The sequence below is a fragment of the Rhodamnia argentea genome, chromosome 4 (genome assembly GCF_020921035.1).
Source record: "Rhodamnia argentea isolate NSW1041297 chromosome 4, ASM2092103v1, whole genome shotgun sequence".
In the NCBI taxonomy this organism is placed as follows: domain Eukaryota; kingdom Viridiplantae; phylum Streptophyta; class Magnoliopsida; order Myrtales; family Myrtaceae; genus Rhodamnia; species Rhodamnia argentea.
In genome coordinates this window covers 9752651-9777998 of record NC_063153.1, presented here as the reverse complement: position 1 = coordinate 9777998, position 25348 = coordinate 9752651, and the positions used below count along the sequence as shown (strand labels likewise).

At 39.2% G+C, this 25348-nt stretch overlaps 1 protein-coding gene across 1 annotated transcript; it reads right to left on the bottom strand.

Annotated features, from left to right (window-relative positions):
* Positions 1-4383: 4383 nt before the first annotated feature.
* Positions 4384-11525, bottom strand: LOC115750093 (pleiotropic drug resistance protein 1-like). Its single transcript, XM_030687257.2, has 24 exons — positions 11045-11525; positions 10801-10921; positions 10618-10706; positions 10441-10525; positions 10190-10349; positions 10016-10092; positions 9839-9892; positions 9634-9724; positions 9224-9525; positions 8850-9131; positions 8414-8730; positions 8173-8333; positions 7988-8091; positions 7720-7876; positions 7529-7642; positions 7295-7446; positions 6873-7205; positions 6424-6714; positions 6246-6329; positions 6029-6162; positions 5648-5875; positions 5332-5503; positions 4924-5178; positions 4384-4834 (listed from the first exon to the last, which is right to left on the bottom strand). Exons 1-24 carry the CDS (start codon positions 11395-11397, stop codon positions 4577-4579), a joined length of 4374 nt encoding a protein of 1457 aa, XP_030543117.1. The 5' UTR covers positions 11398-11525; the 3' UTR covers positions 4384-4576.
* Positions 11526-25348: the final 13823 nt, after the last annotated feature.

Here is a 25348-nt window from a genome sequence, read left to right as displayed (position 1 = left end):
ACTGTGTTCCTAACCGTTCTCATTACTGTAGCAGCTGCCCTGGCATCGAGGCCGGAGGTGGGCTCGTCTATGAATCTGATCGACGGGTTGGCCACGAGCTCCACGGCAATTGTCAGCCTTTTCCTCTGCTCGGTGGAGAGGCCATTCATACCTGGCAGCCCAATTAGCGCTTCTCGTAGCACTGCAATCCTGCCGGTGGTGGTGGTGGGCACTGGAATTAGGCCGAGACGGACCCGGGGATTTAGGCTGGGATGAGGAAAATATTTTATGCATCAGAGCTTCAAAAATTATGCGCATGAGAAATTTTTTGAAGGAGAGTTTGTGCACATTCGGTGACAAGGGAGAAGGCGGCGCAATCGCCACAACCAGCTCTTGGTAAGTTATTCTATGATGCTATGCAAGAGTATAACAACATTCATCTTGCAGAAAGTGAATCCCTGGCTTGAAAAGTAATGCAGCATGTATGACCAGAAAAAAAATAACATGTCATGATCATCTATGGCGATATTAGTGATCAAGAGTGCTCTCAGATATCTCAGAAATATCTGAGAGCGGGGACTTGTTTTTGGCTACATAGAGACTATTTCTTAACGTTGAGGCACCGTATATAGTTAGAAATTTTTTGTGAACTTTTAGAATCCATGTGATACAACCCCGTTTCTGTAGCCAAAAACAAGTCTGTGCATGTGTTGAAAATGTTAGAAAATTTCCTTGAAAGGGAATAGTACAAGAAAAAGAGATTTAGCTGATTTGAATGCAGAGCCATTTCATAGGCTTCATTGGCGACCAAATGTACTTCCGCATTGGAACAATACTTATTTCCCACTGCCGAGGAGGCCTGTAGAGCCGTCGATATGGGTCCATGACCTATTTTCTGACTCATATTTTGTACAAATGGGTTGTAAGTTTTTAAAGGGTGAAGTAAAAATGGGTAAAAAAAAAATAAAAGTTGAATCAAACAGGTCAAAAATGAGTCACAATTGAACCATTTTCTATCCATCTAAAATTTAAGTGGATTGGACTTGGCTTGGTCAATGGGCCTAAAGTATATCAGTTTATTTATCTTTTTAATTAATATTTTTAAAGGAAAAAGAAAGAAAATTAGAAAATGTAAAGAATGCTGCCGCCGACCTCCGGAGTGGAAAAAAGGAAAAGCAAATAGAAAATAAAAATAAATTTAAAAATAAAATGCCTTTTAAAAAATTTAAAAAAATTAGAAAAAAGATATAAAAAAATTTACTTAATTTGTATTGCATAAAAATGTTTTAATAATATCATTTTTCTAATTAAATTATAAGAAAGAAGTATTCTATGATTTTGTTAAATATAAAAGTGTTAAGTAATACATGTCATATATAGGTTGGGTCGGGTATGTGTCCTTAAATTTGTACTGCATGAAAATGAGTTAAATATGTCAATATGAGTCGGTTGATATTCGACCTTATCTAAACCCAACCCGACCCACCTGTTTGACACCTCATGAGGAGGCGAGGAATTGGGGAGAATTACCAAAAAAGTTATCAACTTATTGTAATTGTGTCATTTTAGTCCTAAACTATTTCTTTTGTGCCGATTCGGTCATAAATCTTTTGCGTTTGTGCCAATTCATTTCTTCCGGGTAACTTTGTTCAACTGATACTAACATGGATACTTTTTAATAATATATGTAATATTTTTTCGAACTATTTTTTTATGTTTTCTTTTCTTTCTCTTTCCTTTTTTTTTTTTTTGCCCTTTCTTCTTCCTATGGCGATGGTCCTCGGCCGGATGGATTGAATTGATACAAATGCAAATATTTAGGACTGAATTAGCACAATTACAATAGATTTATGACTTTGCTGATGACAAAAGATTCACCAACACTAAGCAAGTTCCAGGAGCACGGAACACTTATTACTACCTAACGAGTCTTGCTTGCAACTCTAGTAACTAGTAAGTCCTATCCCAACCTCTCAAGGCAGTCGGTCAACCCTAGTTAGTTTTCTATATGGTGCCCATTTAAATGAATACCCCGTAATTTTTGTATTGAAGTTGCATCTTAGAGATCAAACGACGTACCGGGCACATGCAACCCCTTCTTTTTGTACAGGAAAACTCACCTGCCGCTCATATGTTTGTTGTACACGCTGCGAACTAGTAATTTTATGAGTAAAAAAGGGGCCCAATACCCAAAAAAAACCTTCAATTTTAGCATTTGTGACAATTTTACCCGATTTTTTTTGGTCTCATAAAAAAACTTTTAACTTTTATATTTGTCCCAATTCTACCCCAAGTTTTTGCTTTTGTTCCAATTATACTGGCCTAGTACCAAAAAACCCCTTAACTTTAGCATACATCCCAATTATATCCAAAACTCTTTTTTTGTCTCATAAAAAATCTCCAACTGCTACTTTTATCCCAATTTTACCATCATTAGCCTTCCGTCTATAATCATTATTAGTTAATCTTATATGAAATTTTCACGTTATTAATGAATTACACTTCAGTAAAACCGACATGAAAAAACTCACGAACTTCTCTTCTATAGTTTGCTTCCCCTACATATTGCCAAGAGATATAGAGTCACTCAAGACAGCACGTTTCGTATTCTTTTCGACACTCAGCAACCCAAAAAACGGCTAGACATGGAGTTAATTGGACTAACGATCTAAAATCCCGCCGTCCCCGAAACTTACTGTTTCTAAATTTCGAAGATTCATTGGTAAGTTCGGCAAGAAAACTCGAGTCACGTAGGATTAACTAATGGTGATTATGGACGGAAAACTAACGGTGGTTGAATTGGGATAAAAGTAAAAGTTGATGATTTTTTATGAGACAAAAAAAAATTGGATATAATTGGGACAGATACTAAAGTTGAGATTTTTTTTTTTTTAGTATTAGACCAGTAGAATTTGGACAAAAGTAAAAGTTAGGGTTTTTTACGAGAAATTTTTTTTTTTTGATATAATTGTCATAAATGCTGAAGTGGAAGTATTTTTTTTTTTTTTTGGATATTAGGCCGTAAAAAGGGTGGGATGAGGCGACCGACGCTCGAGACCCTCTTTCGGGGACTATGAAGAGAGTTGTCGATTCAGTAGACGAGTTGTCAGCCGGTTACCTTGTTGTCGATTAATGCGTTTCCCAGTTCCTAGGACTTTAATTGATTTCTCGTTCTCACAATTTTAATAATTGGGTAGCTCTCATGTCTTTAATACTTAGTTTATTTCTTATGTATTAGTTAATCTATAAATGGAGCAGAGTCCTCAAATGCAAACAAGACGATCATTAATAATTTCGTCTCAACGTGGTATCAGAGCTCAACTAAGGCTCACACCCCCTCTTTGAATCCTAGCTCTTTTTTTTACAAAGATGGTCGAAATGGAGAATCCCGCCACCGCCACCGCCACCGCCACCATTACGAGCACTTTTTCTCCATTTCCCCGTTTCGCAACTACGCGCCACTTCCTTTGTGTGTGTCTCACAACATTCAATTACTTGCTATGGATAACACATGTTATCCCTTTTTTCAAGGGAGAAAATCTCTACGGTCATGTCGATGGAAACACAGCATATCCCTTCTAATGCAGTCCAAGCAGCTCTCTAGCAATAAGAGGACGGTTCTATCATGAGTCTTCTAATTGCATTCCTTTCAGAATCGGTGTTACCTCTCATTCTTGATAAACAAACTAACAAAGCCATCTTTCTCAACACTTTAAAATTTACAAACGAGAGGGGCTCATTTCATTTTGGGTAAGGAGCTGAGTTGGCCCTTTCCATGGGGACAACTATTACATGTGTTGTAAGGATCTGGTAGATGAGGGTCTGAAGAGGGAGAGACAAGAGTAGGGATAATTTTGGTTGCACTTGTTGTCTGCTTTCAATCACATCCTCCGCCCAACCTAATCGTTCCACGCTCGACACTTCATAGGAGCTTTTCAGCTGAAGGTTCAAGGGGACTTCAGAGCTACTCAGATAGCTTGGCTGATCAAGGAGGAGATAGAGACTAAGTCGAGGTTTTCGCCGGTGCTTTATCCTCGTCCATTTCGTCGAGATAAAGTTCTGCTAGCTCTCGGTTTAGGTGGTCGCAATTTTGGAGTCACAAACTGTAATATATGTGGGCATATTGTCAGCCGCACTTTTTCATTTTGGCAGAGATCTGCTCTGAGTTCCGATTGTTGTTCTTTGCTGCTTGATGATAAAGTGTGCAGTATTTTCTTGTTGGTTTGTGCATTTAATTGTGCACATTCGTAGAATTACTCCGAACGAAAGATTTCGCTGTAGGTACAGCTATCAAAATGGGTGCTTCGATCATTGCACGGAGGCCGCCGAATGCCTTACAGACGCGACATTTCCATTTAGTCTATCTGAAAAGCTTTATCCCCAGAATTAAGCAGAGAGCACAAGTTGAAGCAGGAAGACAAGTGTTGCAGTTATTTGTAGAATTGCTTGAAGTAGTCCTTATGGTTACACTTTCCTATATGACTGACTCTACAAAATTATATTCCACTTTCTTCAATAAAACTTTCGATCCACACACATATCTTGTAACTACTGAACATATATTCAATTTCTATCTGATCTCCCGTTGCGCCTTCTGTCACCGCTTCTGGAAGTTGAATGCTCTGATCGAGAAGGCAAAGATGAATCCGAAGAGGACAGCAAAGCCGACCAGCATGATGGCAACCACTCCCAAGAAGTCATGCCTGAACCCAAAATAACTCCTCACGAACTCTTCCACCGTCTCGCCGGTGACAAGCCTCGTCTGAACATCTGCATACTGTGAGGCCACCAGTCCATACAATGTCCAGGAAAGGGGACAAGCCCAGTAATACCATCTCCACCAGATGGGAAGTCTCTGTTAAAATGAAAAATGTTAGCTCTCCTCAGTAATGCGTAGCATTGTTTTTCCCCTTTCGGTTTCAGGGAAGATATCGATGAACTTACCGTTCGAGGAACGACGAATCCCGAGAAAAGGTTCCAAATTGCGTAGAATGCGGAAGAGGTTATGGCGGCTATGTTGTGGTTGGGCGTGACCGCCACGCTCATCATCCCATAGAAACTGAAGTACAACAGGCTGAAGTACATGTAGAAGATGTACCAAAAGAACTTGACGGCGGTCCACTCGAACCCGATCATTGAATAGACAATCACACTATAGATGACAGTTTGGAGGAAGATGTAGGGAATCTCGATCATAACCTGTGCAAAACAATTTTGTCACATAACATGATGGAATCTCTCAAGACTCTTTTGAGAGCGCTGAGGGCTTCTTGAAGTCATTTCCGATTTATCCAATGGAACTACCTAAGTCCATTACCTTCACTTAGATATGAAAGTGAAACATGTCTTTACCTGTCCGAAAGCATATGGCAGAGCGGAGTACATTCCAGCCCCTCTCTCTCGATAGAAGACTGTCCTCTCAACAGCCACGACGGGTTGAACAGAGGTTGAATTCTGAAATCCGATGAAGAGGCAAGCCGCGTACATAGAGCCCATTGCGTTGAAGAGATCTTGCTGGCTATTCCTGCAAGTCCCACAAGTTTTTTGAGCAAATAATGTCTATAACAGAGCCAGTATACTTCTTTTCCTGAGTCCAACTGCTTTGTCTTTTGCAACCGAAAAAAGAGTAGAACTTGTATATCTGTGAATATGCATTTGTGCCTATTACCTCTTGGAGCCGAGTTTCCAAAATATCGTGCCAAACGTCAGAGCGATGAAAATTGTGAATAGAAGTCTCACGGCTGTGTATGACGGGTTGCGCCAATATGACCAGTGTTGTTTCCATAGGCAAGCCATGCACTGGGTGAAGAACGATTGTGAATATTGCGTTGGAAAATGGAGATCTTTCGACTCCGGTGGAGGCGTACTTAGTTCCTTGATCAGAGCTTTGTTTCTCCTGTTTCAATCGTTGAAGAACGCGAGACATGTAAAAGTTATGCTACTAGTCTTTCTAAGCTCCACTTTTCAATCTTCAACTTTATGATAATCTCTTTGAGGTTCTCGAGCTGAAAATCGAAAACTATTATGCTTCTGAAAAGTAACTTCTTACCTAAACAGTTCCGAATTCCCGTAGTGTTCAGTGAAGTTGACCCCGAGGATGTCTTCTTGAGCAGCCGCCGTCACCTCCAACATCCATGTCGCTGGATTGTATCCGTCTTTGATTTTTGGGACTCCGCTAATGCCCTCCGATTGAAAGTATGCAATGTTAGCAGTTAAAGCTCAATGTAATCTAAACTTAGTTTCTTACGGCGCAGCAGAGAGCTCACCTCAAAATAGTTGATCAGGTGCGAGGAATGCTGGCCTAGCGGACCAACATAGATCTCCTCGCCACCTCTTTTCAGAAGAAACAGCTGCATATGAATTGGGAAATCTCTCAGATACTAGTGGTGTGGAAAGACAAAAGCAAACAGATAGCTCGGTCCCCTGTGAAAATTTGCGTCCAACCTCATCAAAAGCGTCAAATATGTCGATGCTCGGCTGGTGGATGGTGCAAACAACAGTTCGCCCTGTGTCAACTGTGTTTCTAACCGTTCTCATTACTATAGCAGCTGCCCTGGCATCGAGGCCAGAGGTAGGCTCGTCCATGAATATGATCGACGGGTTGGCTACGAGCTCCACTGCAATTGTCAGCCTTTTCCTCTGCTCGGTGGAGAGGCCATTCACACCAGGCAACCCAACTAGCGCTTCTCGTAACGGGGTAAGCTCAACGAGCTCCATCACTTCTTCAATGAACATCTGCAGATGTTGGATCAAATTTCTAGTTAGCACTCCACTGCTTTTCAAGAAAACCAAACTGTCTTTTGAAAGATTGGTAATGCATCTTTTGCTACAGATAAATATGGTGAGTTCATGTAAGACGCCGGATGATCTAATGGATCAAGTAATAAATCTACCTTCCTAGTCTCAGAATCCACTTCAGAAGGTAGCCGAAGCCACGCAGAATACACTAAGGACTCGTAAACCGTGACGTGAGGAGAGTGGATATCGGTTTGTTCACAGTATCCCGATATGCGAGCGAATGTTTCTTGCTTCTTTGGGTACCCAGATATCGTGATTGTCCCGTCGATGTATCCACCTGTTTTCCTTCCAGCCAGCACGTCCATCAGAGTGGTCTTTCCAGCGCCACTGACACCCATTAAAGCCGTCAATACTCCTGGCCTAAAAGCACCAGTAACACCCTTTAGAAGTTCCAGCCGATCTTCAGGAATACCTTGAGCTTTCATTTCCTGCTACAACAAAAATTTCGAGCACATCTAAAAAGTTCTGCACCTCGGTTCAATTGTCAGAACAAAAGCATCTTCCAATAAAACAGTACCTGGGGCATGTCTATGGCGTATCTGATATCATCAAAAGCTATAGAAAGCGGCTCGAAAGGAAGAACCATTCCTCGTTTCCTATTCGGGTCCGAATTGTTTATGCTCCCAACTCTTGTAGACACTGTTCCTGATGTGGCGCTTCTTTGGTTTTCTGTATTATCATGATAGTGATCCTTTGGTTTAAGTTCTATCTTACATAAAAAAATATATGATATGTGGATTCTGTGGCTCACCAGATGAACTCCTCTGGCTTCCTCTTGGTGATAGCTCAATGACCTCTCCTTTCGTGCTTGCGATTTTCTCTGCCAGAGTCTCTTTCGATAGTACAGCTTGAGGCTTCCCAAATGCTGCAGCAAAATGTAAGTAAATCACTAGAACTGCACACCGAATACAAAAAATAAAAACCTTCCGAAGGGAGACTCACGGTTGAGATATTTCAAAGCCACAGTGAACAGGAAATTAAACAGAAACATGTATCCAATCGAAGCTCCAATTCCTATCCAATACCAACGTGCTTCGGGAAAAACTCCGCGGGACTTCAGGACCGAAACTCCCAAAGGTTCTGTGGCGCCAGAAGGAATCTAAACCACAAAGGTTCCGAAACTTGATCAGCTGATATTCTTACAACTTTAACGACCTTTGTTGATCCTTTGCTGTAGTCTTTAACGACAGTTTCATAAGAAAGTACTTACATGTCTCCACTGCTTTCCGAGGAACTCGTTTACTGCAATAGCATTCTGTCCATACATCATTGGGGAGATCCAATAACCCCATATCCACCATGGCTTAATATTATCTGATTTCAAACAAAGTCACATCAGGAAATTGAATATGTGAGTGCAAATCGAAAGGAGAATTATTTAGTTGTCCGGTTGACCTCTTGAGATGATGAATCCGCCCAAGACCAAAATGGTGAGTAATCCCAACGACCCAAAAGTGTTTGCCACGATAATGTTCCTTCCTACTGAGCCGATGAATCGGAATAATCCAGAGGCCATCTGATGTAGGCATAGGAGCAACAAATACTGTTTGAAGAACCTGGTATTAAACAAAGCTGTTATCAGTATCTGAATCATTAGCGAAGTCTGGAATTACCGAATAACTTCAATTCGACCAACCTTCCAGGATTAGGGTCATAGCCGATGACAAAGTAAGTTAGGATCACCCAAACAGCAACTTCTACAAAAGAGATCGGGATCTTCAGGATCCATGTGGGTAGCGCATATGTCCACGGAGGAAAGAAGAGGAAGTCTCTCTGCTTGTAGAAGACGGGGAGCTTCATGATGGACATGGCAAGCTCCGAGAACCCATTAAACATTATGATGATCAGAGTGAAAAAGAGAGCCCCGAAATAAATCCCGCCATCTGTCACGGTATCTCGGTGCATCTCTGTCCGTAGGAACACCGTCATGGTTATGAAAGCCATAATGATAAGCTGATATGCATCCGAAAAAGGAAGTATTAGGACATCACAAATGTAATGGACAGATCAAATGTATCACTCAGTCAGGACTGCAGACTAAACTAGGAAAACCATTACTTCAACCTGCTCACCTGAGACATTTTGAAAATATAGACAAATGAGTTTCTCTTCATTAGCAAAAATTCCCTCGAAGCGCAAGCTCTCAAAAGTTCTTTCTGGCTCACCCCGTACTTCTTAGTTGTTAGAGCAGCTGGATGGCCTTTCGACTTGTCGAATGGGATCGCAAGCTGGTCACCGAGTTTTCGACCAATGTGAAATGACTGCAACGCTTCGGAGAATTCTTTGACGGTTACAAACCTATAGGGCGTCTCCTTATTTGCCCAATACTGCTCTTGATCTTTCCTCGAAGTCACCTACAGATCAAATTACAGAAGATAAAAAGTGAATGAGTCGTCGTCACTTATAGAGAGAAGAAAACAATTTTACATGTGATTTGAAATATTACTTCTTGCAAGAAATCAGCTACTCCTTTCCTTTCAGGACATTTAAAGCCCATGTGCTCGAAGAACTCAAGCACGTTTTCTCGGGGACCTTGGTACACGATCTGCCCATCCGAGAGAAGGATGATATCATCAAACAGGTCGTAAGTTTCTGGCGCAGGCTGGAGTAGCGATATCAGAGCAGTCCCATTGAGGATGTGTATGGACTGTCTGAGGGAGTTCACTATTTGGAATGTTGTCGAACTATCCAACCCGGTCGATATTTCGTCCATGAAGAGAGCCTTGGCTGGCCCGACTAGCATCTCCCCTGTTTTATGTCAACACGGAATTGAAGAAACTCAACCTTAACTTGATAAGAAAATTCATCGCAATCATCTAACCGCATGGGATACTAAAGCGGCCCCCCGAGTCTTACCCGTTGTGACTCGTTTCTTTTGTCCACCGGAGATGCCTCTTATCATTTCATCTCCAACCATTGTGTCAGCGCAGATTTCAAGTCCCAGAATCTAGAATTAAGCATCGCAAAAAGAACAGAAATTTCAAGTCTCTGTGTTTTCCCCTTTCTTCCATGGCAAAATCGAAGAATGCAATAACGTTGTTTTGACTTCCTTGATTATTACCTTGAGTATGTAATCGGTAACAACAGTCGTCTCCTGTCCTTCCAGTGCTGCTGCCTGCAGAAGATTAAGGTCAATAGAAGCGCTGACATTGCACATTCAGAGAAAAGAAAGTAGATGGATGAAAAATTTGCAGTCACAAAGCTGTTCCACCAGTTCATTAGTGTGATCATTTCTCACCTTCATAAAGATATCTATGTCGGGATCGGGTTTGATATTTGCCTCCTTCTCTCTTCTTGATAACTCTGCTAGCATCTCTGAAATACAAAGGTAGTATCATACCTCTTAATCCTTGCTCTGCTTTAGAATTTATCCTTCAAATTATGATTACGCAGAAAAATAGGCGGAACTCACCATAACGGGGTCCGACACCTTGACACCTGGCCGAGAAAGCCAGAGTTTCCCTAACAGTCATTTCTCCTATGTGGAGATCATGTTGACTTATGTAGGCCGATGTCCTCTGCGGTACGAATTCTTCCATCCCGTGTCCGTTGTACGTGACTCTTCCCGAAAACTGCGATTCACAAGCTCTTTGTTTTACTTGCCCACCAAAACATTTCATTCTTAAAGTAATACAGCTCTAGAAGTTCTTTGTTTTTGCTTACTTTCAAATCTTTGTCGAGCTTCCCAGCTAATGCTAGAAGTAACGTGGTCTTTCCCGAGCCCGGAGGCCCCAGAAGTAATGTCATCCTGCAAAAGAGAAATAAAATGTTTATGTCAGCAATATCCGAACTTCACTTCTTGAGCATTGTGTGCTGATAAAAATCTGTCTCTCTTCTTACCTGCGAGGCTTGATGATTCCGCTGACATCGTTGAGGATCGGTAATGGTTTCTTTCTACTAGGAAGGACGTGAAAAATGTTGAGAAGCCCCTGTTGACATTGATTAACATATGAGGCAGGGTTCAGTCAATTTGAGCAGAATTCAAGAAAATGTCGATATGTTATGAATTGAGTGTTGAATTACCTCTAGCATGTTAACAGAGAAGTTGAATATTGTGGGTAGAGCTCGGCTCCCCACATAAGCTTCTGCCTCGACATTCAGATGCTCGAATCGGACTTCGATCGTAGGAAAATCCAGTCCAACTCTGTTTGCAATACAGCAGAGAAAGCAGAGACCTTATAAAAGATTTATATTGGAAACTTTCACCTCAGAGAAGAAAATACCGTTTCCCAGATCCAATCTCTTTCTCAAAGTCATCAGCACGTACCTCTCAATCCTCTGCTTCAGCTTTAACAAGAACTTCTCGTTGTCTTCCTCAGCGGTCTTCAACAACCTCTCCAACAGGTTCCTCCTCTCTATCAACCCGAGATTCTCGATATCGACCTCCGTTATCTTGCCTTCTTCTTCGGCGAGAATGCCCCGCCGAACACGCAAGTACGTCGGGAGCTTTTCGATCGCGGCCCACTTCAGGGCCTCCTCGTCATCCTCATCCCTGCTAGACCTCGAGAAGATCTCCTTCCCATCTGCCCTGAATATGTTTGAGCTGCTCAAACGTGCACTGCTCAGCCTTGAACTGCTCAGCCTTGCGCTGCTTACTCGAAGCGCATCACCGGTGTCCATAGTCACCCACTCGACCTACACAAACGCTTCACGGGACTGTAGTTTTCATGCAAGAAGGCCCTTGCCCAAGAAAAATGTGCGTGAACAGGGCCAGGAAAGTATGGAGCTTTCCTAGATGCTTTTGAAAGCTTCTGGTGATGGTTAAAGAAGAGGGAGCTGCATTTCGTGGGTATATATAGCTTGAGAAGAAGAAAAAGTTGCCAAAAGGGGGTCAATGAATTTTTTTTTTCCTTTCTCCTTTCCATATGATTTCGATCCACAAGTGGGTTTGACGCAATTGCATAGATCATAGGAGGAAGGAAACAGGTTGGCGCATGTTCTGGTACTGCTTTTCTTGGAACATACTTGTACTTTGAAAAGTAAATGGAAGTGGGAACGAGAAGGTTGATGATTCCATGTATGGCATGGCAGCATTCCATTGCCAACCATGCCGGTTGGAGACGCCGGAATTAGGCCGACACGAACGCGCAACGTAGGTCGGGACGAGATTGAGTTTCTAACTTTGTAAAAATTCTAACAAACTCGAGTCGCTTAATAACGGGTTTGTCTGCTTTTTATACACATCTGCTATCCCTCGTCAATCGATTTAAGTTTTTGGATTAGACTTTCTGATATTGTATCGAAGGCAACTTCTATAAGCTCTTTCACATTAGTTTTGTAATAATCGCAAGTAGTTATATTACATTGCTACCGACCATATGTACTTCCCAACTTGGCAATAACATTTGTTTTCGATTACCGAGGAGATCGAGGAATTGAAATAGATGGCAAAAGATCCTCCAACGATTGGCAAAGTGTGAGAAGCACGAAATGCTTCGTACCACCTAATGTCCCTTGCTTGCAGCCGTCCCTGGTAAGCCTCTACCCCCTACTTCCCAAGAAGAGGGTCAACCGTAATTAGTTTAATATAGGGTGCCTTTATAAGTTGATACGTAATATTGGGAACAACCAAAGGCATTATTTTTCTACTGAAAGTTTAATCTAGAAAGAGATCAAAATGATGGGACTAGGCACATGCAACCCCTCTTTCATCTAGAAATATCAAAATGACGCCCTTTTCTTTCAGAAAAAAGAATCAAAGTCCCTTTTTTTTTGTGTGTTAATACAATGAAAAACCCCAAACCGGTACAACAAATCTACCCTATGTTAGTTTCCATTAATTTTACATTCAAGTTGCTGAGTTGGATGACATGTGATAGTTAATGAGTGCATCGGTTTGGGATTTTTACCCTTCATTTGTCACAGATGCCCCAAATTTTGGGTTTTTCATTGTATTAACACAATTTAACAAAAATTAACGAATGGTAAATTTATCATAAATGTCCTGGTTTGTAATTTTGGATGGTCAAAAAATTAATTTGGGATAAATTTGTCACATGTGTACCAGTTTAAGATTTTTTGTAATCAAAAAATTAATTTGGAGTAAATTTGACATAGATGTACCAATTGGGATTTTTCATGAAATTAACCTTTTTATAAGTGAAAAGGGTGGGATCGTGCGACTAATATTAGGGAACTTATGAAGATCACATAAATTCCATACCATGATGGAATGTTGAGCATGAATCATAATTGCTGTTTATTTTGAGTGAACCCGACACCAACAGCTCTATAATAGGAAAACTATGTTATGGTATGGCTGAATATTTATTAAAAAAAATACTTTAATAAATTTTTAATTTTTTGTGCTTTTTATTTATTTTAAATTGAGGGCCGGCAAGAGTCGCCAACGGACCCCAAATTTGGCCCCGGTGAGGCCGCGACCCAGATCGGGCAATGGCATTGCGAGCCTCGCTTAGATTCAGCAAATGCATCTTGACCCTCGTTTGTGGCCGGTGAGGGTTGACCGGCGACCCTTGCCAGCCCTCAACAAAAAAAAAAAAAAAAGAGCTAAAAACATGAGAAGAAATTTAGAAAATTGTTAAAAATATTTTTTATAAATATTCACAGAAGCACTGACCGTGTCACGTAGGCCAACCGATATCTACATCAGCATTTTCAACCAAAATTAAACTTGAAGAAGTTTCGAACTAAATTGACACAATTGAGATATTAGCAACTTAGGGCTTGTATGGTAACACTCCCTAGAAAGTATTTCTGTTCCGAAAGTGTTCCCAGAACACTTTCGGAACAGAAACGGGTATGGTTGAAAAATGTTCTAAAAGTGTTTCGAAATAAGAAACACTTTTGAAGCCAAAAAAAAGAAATAAAAAAAAACTTGTTTTTGGATTTTAGAACACTTTTTAGAAACAACTCGAGGGTGAGCTTATGCAAGCCACCACCGCCCACCATTGTCCGTGAGGAGTCGGCCGCTGCCCGCCGGGCGCAGCCCGCCCGCCTGCCGCAGCCGATCGCCGTCGCCCACTGCTGGCCGCCGATTGCAGATCATTCCTTTTGGTGAAAAAAGTATTTTTTTTTTTTACTTGTCAATCGCGTTTCTGTTCCTGAAAATCATAGCCGAGAACAGAAACAGAAAAAAATATTTCTCTTCCAAATATATTCCCAAAAATAGAAACGTTACCATACGCAACCTTAATTGAGACATGTGCAATATATTCAGAACTTTTTTGATAATTTTCCTTCACAAAGTTACAATAAAGTAAACTTCCAGTACTCCTAATCCTATTTCAACCAAAAAAAAAAAACTCCTAATCCTATGAATAACTAGCTATGTTATTTAATTAAGCATATCTTCCTTGGAAATTCAAAATCGGTGGATACTTTCATATAAGCACATAGAGAGAGAGAGAGAGAGAGAGAGAAGAGGAGAGAGAGGGAGAACACGATGGCAAGTTCCGATGTCGGACTAATGGACGACATGCATCCATCACATCCCCAGATCTTGATGCATCATCGACATGCATGGCATGATTCCACATGAGTAATTTCAAAAAACTGATGTCTGATACGACTATGCTCTTTCATCTTGACAAACGAAACGAAAAAATAAAATCTAAACTCATCATACAAAGTCAATGGCAATACATATAGAACAAAATAATTCACACATTTCATATTAGTCGATTTGATTACGATTTATTATCTTTGCTCGCGATTGCGTAATCGTGTTTAATGGAATGAATTTTACACAAAGCCCCGCTTTGTGTTCTCTCGATTTTGATTGGCTTGCTGCATTAGTTGCGCACTCTATTTCCGAATCACGTATTCGGAGGTTACTAACATATTTTTTTTCTTCTTTTTTCTTTCTTTTTTTGGGTGTTCAAACGTTGATTCAGCTGTCTATATCTATTCTGACCTAAGCTACAAATATAATATTAGATTGTGTTACATATTTTTTTTTAGCATATTTTGCAATATAATGTGTTGTTATCAGAAAGTCGCGTCTGGGTTCTATTAGTGCTGTCGTATGATGAAGTTAGGGTTTCTTGTTAAACAATAGAGGAGCCATAAACGTCTGCCCTTACCTCAGCCAAATTCAATAATTTTCTTCTTTTTACAAATCTATTTTTTGTTTTGTTTTTGTTCTTCGAGATTGATTGGAAACCCGAGTGTGTTTGACTTTGCTACGTGCTGAGACGGCGTTGAATCTGATGTAAATTGAAGGAAATAAGGGAACATCTGCTGTTTTGGACTTTTAAGGTGGCTCACGAACTTGTTTGGTCAAGATTTATTGCCATCTTGAACGTTGACTCGCCATTGAGATGTCATCTTCTTACTTGTGGGAGATCTCTTTTGCTTCTGATTTTGCTGCATAGTCTGACTTTGCCTTTTTCGCAGACATTATTTGCTTGGGCAAGAAGCTTTTGTGCTTATTGTGCTTGAATTCATTCCAAAGATTTTTCCTAATGACAATGTCATGATTTCTTAGAATCATTACACTTCTCCTAGGTTTTCTTTCTAGGAGTTCCATTATATGGTTGAATTTTCGTTATGCTGTGGTTTAAAAGTCCTTTCTTGCTCGTTACTCATTCTAATGAGATACAAATAATGGGAAAACCGTTATTTCGGCAATAAATCTATGGTACGATTGCTCTGATGTAGTATTAAACATTTGCACGAAATTTTAATATAATTTTTCCAGCAAAAGTGAGCCTGAACTTGCTCACATGACAGTCCAATTAAAGATAGTTTTACGCATCATGGCTATTGATATGAGGTGAACAACTTTATTAAAAAAAAAAAAAAAGACTGCCCTTTTGCTTAGTTTTTTATTTTCTTTTCACTGTTCATCTTCTTTTTTCTGGAACAATAGCGAATCATCTTCGGATGTCTACACATCCTACTGTTCATCATCTTCATCTTCGACCTCTGGATTGTCCATCACTTGTCACCTTTGCTTATGCTGGCGAGGACTCGTCTTGCGTTGTCATCAATGACCTCTACGGCCGTCATATTTCTCTCTCGGTCCAAAGCTAAACTCGAGCACGTTTAGTCCAAACAGTGGATAGCATCGAGCTCAAGCTGCAAGTTTGGATGCGTGAGGGCGAATCACGAAACCTGAGGCCAGGTCGTAAAGAAGCACAAGGCGAATGTGCACAAAAAAATGAAGCCACAAGAGGATGAGGGGCTCTTAAGATGTCCGAAATTCTAACTCAAAAGTTACATTAATAGGTTGGGAGAGACTGCATGAGTATAAATAAAGACCAAATAGGATCTATTATCAAGGGATGTGAAATTTGACTCATAAGAGGTGGATGCACATATACGAAAGGGATAGTACTTGTTGGTCTTTGTTTGTAAAACAAACGAAGATGTGTCTTTATTCTCTTGGCGGTTACTTATTAGCGGTTATTTTAGAAGGATTTCATCTTTGAATGGTTGCGTATGTTCACGATTTTCGATAGGATATATTCAACAAATATACATAATTCTTTCCAATAGTTTATCTTTGAGAGTTCTTGAAGAAATATCATAACTGCTTTATGATATTATCATTCCAAGACCAATAACCATTAGTAATGTTGTGAGCAACTAATTCTTTTAAAAAAAAAAGTGAATTCGCGCATCAAAGTCATACTCCATTTTTCTTCTCATTCAATCATCATATTTCTCAATAGTATTGATTTTGATATCATATTAGAAAGTTTAACTTAAAAGCTCAAATTAATAATGAAGCGAGATCACTGTATATAAAGAGTATATAAATCGGTTGTCAAGCAATGTCAGTTTTTTTTTATTTTTTCTTTTGACAAGATAACCTAAAGTCCTATGCATCTGCGAAGACAATGGTGGCTACCGGCAATTGTGCAGGGGTTAACGAGCGCCGCTAGTGGTCCGAGTGGTAGTGGGTAGCGACGGAGGTGAACCGGAAGAGCTTTGGTTGAGCAATGTCGATGTTGAAGACGATGAACGGTTGCATGGAAAAGAAGGAAAGACGAGAAAAATAAAAGAAAAAAATACAAAAATTAAAAAGCGCGGCCTTTTTGTCCACGTCAGATCATTGGCCGTGACACGCAATATGACTAGATCACAACGTCAGTAATTTCAGGTGAGAATTGAATGGAAAGTCATATTGTAATTTCACACAAATATTTAGGGTTACATTGGATCAATTGAAATGTTTAAAGCTGTATTGAAATCTATACAATAGATTCGGGACTGAAATAGGAATCCTCCAAATGATCGATATTTCCATTCACATGCACACTCGTGAATTAATTTGGCCAATAGTTTGCCCTTTCTCACGACGACACCACATACGTGTATGCATATTATGATAAAAATGTGCATCCGACTATGTTCCGCCACGGGCAATGCATTACTTGCTTACTAGCAAATCCTTATTTTGACATTTCTGTGCTGATTCTACCAGACGTCAGAACAAGATTATGTCATCCGCAGGTTAAAAAACATATTTCATTCACTACGACATGGAATTGAACGCATGCTCTTTTGAAAAGGAGAGGGAAAAGAAAACAAAAGTGAAAAATGAATACCAAGAGAACACTTTGGAACTCATGCTCTTTCAACTTGGCTCATGAACTTGTCTGGTCAAAATTGATTTCCAATTTTATTGTTGACGGGACATTGAGATCTCATCTTCTTCCTTTTGGGAGATCTCTTTTACTTTTGATAAGTGGTCTGACTTTTCCTTGCCGTGGACATTTATTGCTTGGATAGCAAGCCCTGCGCTATTCAACGTACGCTGATTGAAATCATTCCCAGATTATTTTAATGACATGGAATTTAACACATGCCCTTTTGAAAAGCAGAGGGAGAGTAAACAAAAGTAAAGAAGGAATAGCAAGAAACCGCTTTGGAACACATGCTCTTTTGGGGTCTCGACTTGGCTTATGGTTGTCTGGTCAAAACTGATTTCCAATTTGAATGTTGACTTTCACGTTCGATGTGACATGTAGTGCGACTTTTCGATTTCATGGACATTTATTATTGCTTAGACGGCAAGTCTTGACTTGTAAGAGTAAGAGTAAGGCAAGTCTTACTCTTACAACTTATTGTGCTTGAAATCATTCCAGGATTATTTTAATGGCATGTAGTTTCGTGGAATTATTTCGCTTCTCCTGGCTTTTGTTTTGTGGAGTTTTTCCTTTAGATGGTCAAATTTTCACTAACTGTTTTGGGCTTTAAAAGCCATTTCTTGCTCGTTACTCAACCTAATGAGATTGTTTTTACATTGTTAACTTCGCTACGCATGAGTTAATATCGCTACAACACTATACATGTGCACATATGTCATGATAAAAATGTTGATCCTACTGATAACTCTATTTTATATAGAGTTTATTTATTATTTTAGACTTAATATTTGCTTAGTTTCAATTGAATTTGATGTCTACTTTATTTATTTTTAATTGATTTTGTAGGTAATCCGATCTTCAGCCATGCAAATTTGAAATCAAGGAGAATCAAGCTTTTCTTGGGGAGAAATTCAAAATCCAAGCTAAATTAGGAGTTTTATTATTGAGAGAAGTCTATTTTTGGGAAGAATCTTTGATTGCAATCCTATTCTGGTGTGATCAAGATTTCTTTTTTTCAAAACAAGAAGATGGCCATATGCAGAAAAAAGAACGTGATATTTTTTGAAGAAGAGAGGTAGAGGAGACGTACACATCATACGACGTTTAGGGTTTTGCTTCTATTCTTCTTTTCAATGCCGGATGCCAAGTGAAGAAGAAGAAGGCGAATTCAAAGTCAATCCTTGATTATTCTCGGTGAACTTGTTCTAGTTTTTCATCATGTTTAGTTTATTCATCGTTTTTAATTTAAGCTTCATTATGTTCTAGACTACTTCTTGTTAGAGCTACGATGTAGCTTAACTATGATTGATTAATTTTCTAGACTCGTTTATGCAATTTTAGAATTCATATGTGGGAGTTATATATCATGTTCTTAATGCTTTTAAGTGTTTGATCACCACTTGAATGATTTTTGTTGCATGTTTGAGACCGAAAGGAGATTCCATGCGAGTACTTTATGATATATAGCCATGAATTCATTATAGATAGAGATATCTTAAGTTTTTGTGTGGTTTCGGTAGTATATAAATCGAGGGTGGTTTATTGAATCCGGGAACGTTCATAGATCTTACTGCGTTTGGATTTACTTAAATTCACATGGAACAAGTGTGGGTTGCTAAATCCAAGTAGGGTCGCTATACCGGACCAAGGATAGTGATTTAAATTAAGAAGTTCTACCATCACACTATGAATTCAATTTGGTTGCAAGACGAGATTGGTTAATTAATCTTGATTGGTTAAGTGAAATCGGATGCTCTAACGTTTTTTTTTATCCTTAATAGAAATACGTTGTTCTTTGCTCCTTTATATTCGAAATTTCTACGTTTAGTTTGTGCATTCTGCCTCGGTTAATTTATTTTTCTTTAGAATTTTGATTCCTTTGTTAAATTTTTAATTGGTTAGATAAATTTGAGAATTGTTCACCTTTAGTAAGTAATTTGATTGATTTGTCTACAATCTCTGTGGGAACGATACTTTTATTCATCACTTTATTACTTGTTCGATACGTGCACTTGCGTTGCTAATCATGAGAACACCTACTACGTGTAGCGGTGTGTTCTTTACCAATTACTAAAAAATCTTTATTTTAACCATTTCTATGCATAGTGTGATTCACGACGAAATGGGATTTAAATCATATGTATGGGTCTATGTGTTTCATTGAAAACTTATTGTAGGTAGAAAAAGTCGTTCGATTTAACATAAAGTAAATTATTTTTAGGTGTTTGTTGGGGCTGAGAACAAGATGGAAAATTGATTGTATAGAATTTGATAATAAGTGAAATATTAAATGCAATTTTTACCGTTAAAATGATAGGTAAAGTCTAACGAACTATTATCATTATTTTTTTTTTATAATCCATCAAAATAATATGAATCACAAAGAAATTAGGAAAGAACTTATGTAATCAGAACCGCAAAACATTACATATGATCATGTTTTCTTTTTTTAAATGTAGAAGAACATGAGCATTAATGAAATATATTCAGGAAATTATAATAAAGTTTTGTGAAAAAATGAATGAGACTTAGCGAGAAAAGAAAAAGATAAGAGATAGGAAATAGAGATATAGGGACTTAGGCCCTGTTTGGTTCATCATTGGGAATGGGCATTGAGACTCTAAAGTCTTTTGGTTAAATGCTTTGGATCATTTTATGGCTCATTTTGGGGATATGCAATTGCATCTCAAATGCTCTCTAAAGTCCTTTGACCCAAAGTACCTTTAAAGGTATTTTGAGCTAAATGACTTTTGCGAAATACAACTAATTTTTTCTTTTAAATTTGTCACATTAACTTGCCGCCACCCCGTTGCCGCTATTGCCGCTCACCGCCACCAGCCACCTACCACCGCCCACCGATCGCCACTCGCCGTCCGCCACCGCCCACCGACCGCCGCCTGCCTTTCGCCACCGCCCATCGTCCCCGACCACCGTAGATCGTTGTCCATCGCCGCCGACCGCTGCCCACCGACCGTTGCCCACCGACCACCGACGATTGCTGGCCACCGATCGCCGCCACCCGCCGGCCACCACCGATCGCCGCCGACCGTCGCCAGCAGCCATTCCCGCCGCCACCACCACCGATCGCCACCGACACCTGCCTCCCACCACTACCGAGCACCATTTTTTTTTTTTTCAAAAAGTAAAAATACTTTATAAAGTTCATTTTTCACCAAACAGCATTTACGTCAAAGTTATTTTTTAATGTGTTTTTAAAATACACTTTATCAAACACTATTTGTATTTTGAAAAAGGCTTTTAGCTCAAAAGTATTTGCATTTTCTCAAAGTCTCTTGGCCAAATGCTGAACCAAACAGGTCCTTATTCTTCTCACTTGGATGCGAAGCAAGAAATAAAAAGTCGAATCTTATGGAGTGAAAAGCAAGAAATAAAGAGAGGAATCTTATGGAAAATATGAAGTTTCTCGAAAATAGGAGAAACCGTGCTACTAGAGCGTTTCTTCTGTTATTAGTTCTTTGGAATGCGTATCTCATCGCTTGGGTAACTTTTTTGGATGATATCTCTTTTGATTCGGTGTAACTTTTCAAGATGAATGTCGTGAAAAACACGAAGTTTCTCGAAATAGAAGAAACCATGTTATTGAAGCAGAACCTCTTCTTTCTTTCTTGTGCAATATATTTGCAATTTCTTAAACTTGAGTCTCATAATGTCAAATCCTGATCCAAAATTAATCATCCTGAATAAACATATGACACATCTCTCTCGCCTTCATCTTTTCAAAGTTTTGTTTGAAATCTACTCTTCTTCTTTGCAGAGGAGATCTGCGCGCGCGCAAATATATATATATATATATATATATATATATATATATATCACATGTCTATTTTTCAATAATTTCACTAGAAAATCCACAAATTTAGTTTCTAACGCAACATCCTTCATGTGTCCTGCATCCACGTGTACCGTATCCCACGGGATCCGGAGAAGATCCATCCTTCTAGTCCCTATAATAAAAGTATGAAAGGTACATGCATCTGCCATATTCGGCGGTGTATAATATTGCAGAGAGTTTCCAACTCGCAAGCTCCACATCTTTATTTATTTATTTTATTTCTGTACTTGCTATCCCATAATTGTTAAGATAAATTAACTACAAAATCACCCCCAAGACGTCTCTTCTGCTCATTGTTAATCTCAATTTTAAAAATTTCGTGGGCAGTATTTTACTAGTCCTGGTAGTTTACCATGACTAATTAATTGGTTAATAATTGGAAATATGGTCGATGGTCTTGTCTGTCGTTGACCAAAGATGAGGTAGAACCTATACGATGGCATTTGCCACGACTAAGATCATCTTATGACATCCTTTCGAGGTTTTTTTTTTAAAAGCTTTATCCAACTGTAGAGAGCTGTTGCTTCCTAGATCCTTGCTGATTTGGCTTTTCCCCACTTGGTACAATGAAGGAACACAGGTCGATTTTGTCCATTGGCAGCGGATTTTGTGCCGAAAACCAATCGTACGAAGTCCAACGTCAACAAAGGAAAAACTACATAATTGTTTAGACCACGTTGATGCTGCGGTTGATTAGATAATTTTCATGATAAAAAAAAAACAACCTAAAAAGATGTCGGTAAGCTTTATTTGAGCAGAGAATTTACATATCGCAAATTTTTAAGCTCTCTCGTGAATGATGCCCGATCCATTTAATAATTTCTAGAGATAGGAGGTTATGCTTCGAGTGCACTTTAATAATTTTTCTTTTGTGTCCAGACATTATTCTAGTAATTCTTTGGCCATAAGCACCTCTCTCTCTCTCTCTCTCTCTCTCTCTCTCTCTCTCTCTTTTACATTTTGGTGAGGAATCTTCGCAGGTTTGGCCTTCGAAGATGTGCCAACAAGTCGGACGTGATTTTCTTTTGCTTGCTTCTGTGTCGCGCACACCTTTGATTGCGAATCTTTTCATAAAAAAACAGCAGCTGATTTTGCAGACGGGACCAATACCTCATTTGCGATTTACATTTTTATATTTCGAGTCCTGTCAATCACTCGGAAGCTGTCGAATAGATTGATTCGGGCATACCGACCTTTCTTCAGTTTATTCAAACGGGTCAACAAATGCCTAATTTCAAATGATGACTGTAGGGCTCTTTTTGCCCGCCTGATGCAAATGATTTTCCTTTTGTTTGTATCTTTGCATGTTGCCTTTAGGGTTTTGGACCAAAGTGGCCACCATCATTTTGTTTAGCTATTAATTAGCAGGAAGCAGTTCTTAGGGGTTCGTTAGACTTGATCCGAGCACAGTCTGCTGGAGGTTTGATTAGATTCCTCTGCATTAGCTGCCAAAACATCATAGCTTGTCCAAAGAAAATGGGTACCTCATTGACCAATTTGGGAATATTCGGGGTTATGTATTTTGATAGTAGGAACGAGCAATGTTGTAGAATAAAAGGTTCAAGGGTAAGATAGATTCCAAATTTCAAGAATTACGGAGTCGGTTTCGATGGGTGCGTTTTAGGTATCATGACTAAGTCCTAGAATATGGACTAAATCTTTGTGTTTTTCTTGTTCTATATCTTGGCGCGATCTTATGATATTCTACGTCATCCGATGATAAGCGTGTAATCTTGAACCACTAGTTGAGCTTCCATTTCTTGCGATATTCGTGATTGAGATTTTACTTTGTTAGTGTTTTATATTCTTTGTGTATGTAAATATGAGTTGTTGTTGGTATATTATAGTAGCCAATGATAGTCATTAGAGGTGATGATTTACTGTAATCATTCAATTAAGAATACATATAGAATCGATGTAGAATTGGAAATTAATCCTGTAACTTGTGATGTGGTAAGTTTCAAGTTCTATGGTATGTAAGATAGGTTTCAATTTTCGAAAGTTGAAGAACAAGTTCCAAACATGGACGGACCCGAGAACCACTCACCCATATTTGATAGTATATTAGAAAGGAAAATGACACAAATAGTCTCTAAACTTTGGCCATATATGTAATGTGGTCCTTAAATTTTTAATTTGTTCAATGCAGTATTTGAACTCTAGTCCAATGGTCAATGTGAACCTCACATTTTAATTTGTTCAATGTGGTCCCTTGACTATTGACACATGTTTAATTTAGTCTATGAACTATATAAAAATGTTCAATGTTGTTCCCGAGCTTAATTTAATGAAATGACAATATTGAACATTTACATATAGTCTAGGGACTAAATGAAACGCGTATCAAAAGTCCAACGATTACATTGAGCTAATTAAAAGTTCAAGAATGACATGCATATTAGGTTAAAGTTTAGGGATGACATGGAATAATTGTGATATGTGTACCAAAATTTCTAAAAATTGTTATGAAAAGTGCAGTTGAGTTATAAAACTTATCATAAAAGTGCAATTTAGTCCTAAAATTTGTCAAATTAGTTCAATTAAGCCCTTTCGTTAGCACCGTTTAACTTGACCGACGTAGCTTTTTTCAGTATTTTCTCTCTCCTACATGGTGATGACGTGGCTAAAACACGAAACATAAGACCAAAACGATATCGTTTTGATCCAACTCTGATTTTTTTTTATATAAATTTTATTTAAATGAAATTGAAAATAAGCAAAAAGAAAGAAAGAAAGAAATAGGAAGAATTGGAATCTAGGTGGTGACCTTCGGATCCGGGCAAGGATCACAGCCTTCACCTAGAGTGGGTGAGGGTCGTTGGCCTCATCCAGCTCGGGCCGAGGATCGAAGACCATCGCCGATCTATGAGAGGTTTTTGCCCGGATCTAGGTGAAAGCCTACAAGCCCTTGCCTGCGGTTGGTGGGAGTTGCCGACCCTTGGCCGGTGAACAACGACCCTCGCCAACCGTTCCCCCACCATTGCCGGCCCTTCCCAATGAAGGTGGGGCGGTGGCGGCGAGGGCTTTGCAACCTTGTTGCCTAGTTTTCATTTTTTTTCCTTTTTAATTTAAATGGAAATTGTATAAAAATCATATTCGGACCAAAACGACGTTGTTTCACCCACGTCATCGCCCTGTAGGAAAGAGAAAATATTAAAAAAATTCGCACGAATATTTTCCATTAGACAAGTAAGATGGGGTTAACGAAAAGAATGATTGCACCAATTTGATTAGTTTTAAGACTTTATTATATTTTTTTGCAAGTTTTAAGTTTCAATTGTACTTTCGTAACAAATTTTAGGACTTTCAGTGCACATATTCTTAAACAATTTAAAAGTCCAGGGATTATACGGAGTATGTGCCAAGAGTCTGGTACCATTTGTGTCATTAACTCGTACCAAAAAGGGCATGTCTTAGAGGGCTAGAAACATGGCCATCTCCAAGAAACAAGCTGAAGCTTACTCATCTCCTTCCATTGCCTGAATTATACACTCTTTCTCGAGTGATATCCGTCGTCTCGCGGTTTGTGACTGAATGCGCCTCCGTAGAAACAGTAATGGGTGCATATCTAGCTTAGGGAGATGTCCTGAAAAATTTCATTCGAAGATTTATGAAGTATGACATATAATAAGATTGAAATTGCACTACGTACCAAACGGTCAACGAAGCGATGGTCTCTGCTAGTGCTAGCCCCCTCGTCTTGTCATCAAATTGATATATCATGCACGAAAAAGTTCCAAGACTCACTAGTGAAAAGTACGATTTTTCTCAGCGTACTAGCTGTATTAGGGCAATGATATGGATACCATTAGATTTTCATTGCCCATCTCCCGACTTCTAAAACAGACAAGAACAAGTTTTGTTTACCAATTTTTTGGCATTTCCTGTCTTGTCTCTTTAGGCATCTTCATCTGGCAATTTGCTTTTACAAAGACTTTCATGTGCTCATGATGTCATTGGAAATGTTTTTCGGGTCGTCTAAACTGTCATGACACAACTGAAGTCAGAAAAAAGAAAACTCCGAGTGCAAAGTTGATTATTATCAGAAGCATATTAGAGTGGAAACACGTGTTACCTGCGCTCATTGGGTGTGGGCTCGACTCATATGAACCGTTAAATTTGGTGGGTTCCACCTTATTTGACGGATCATGTGAGCCCA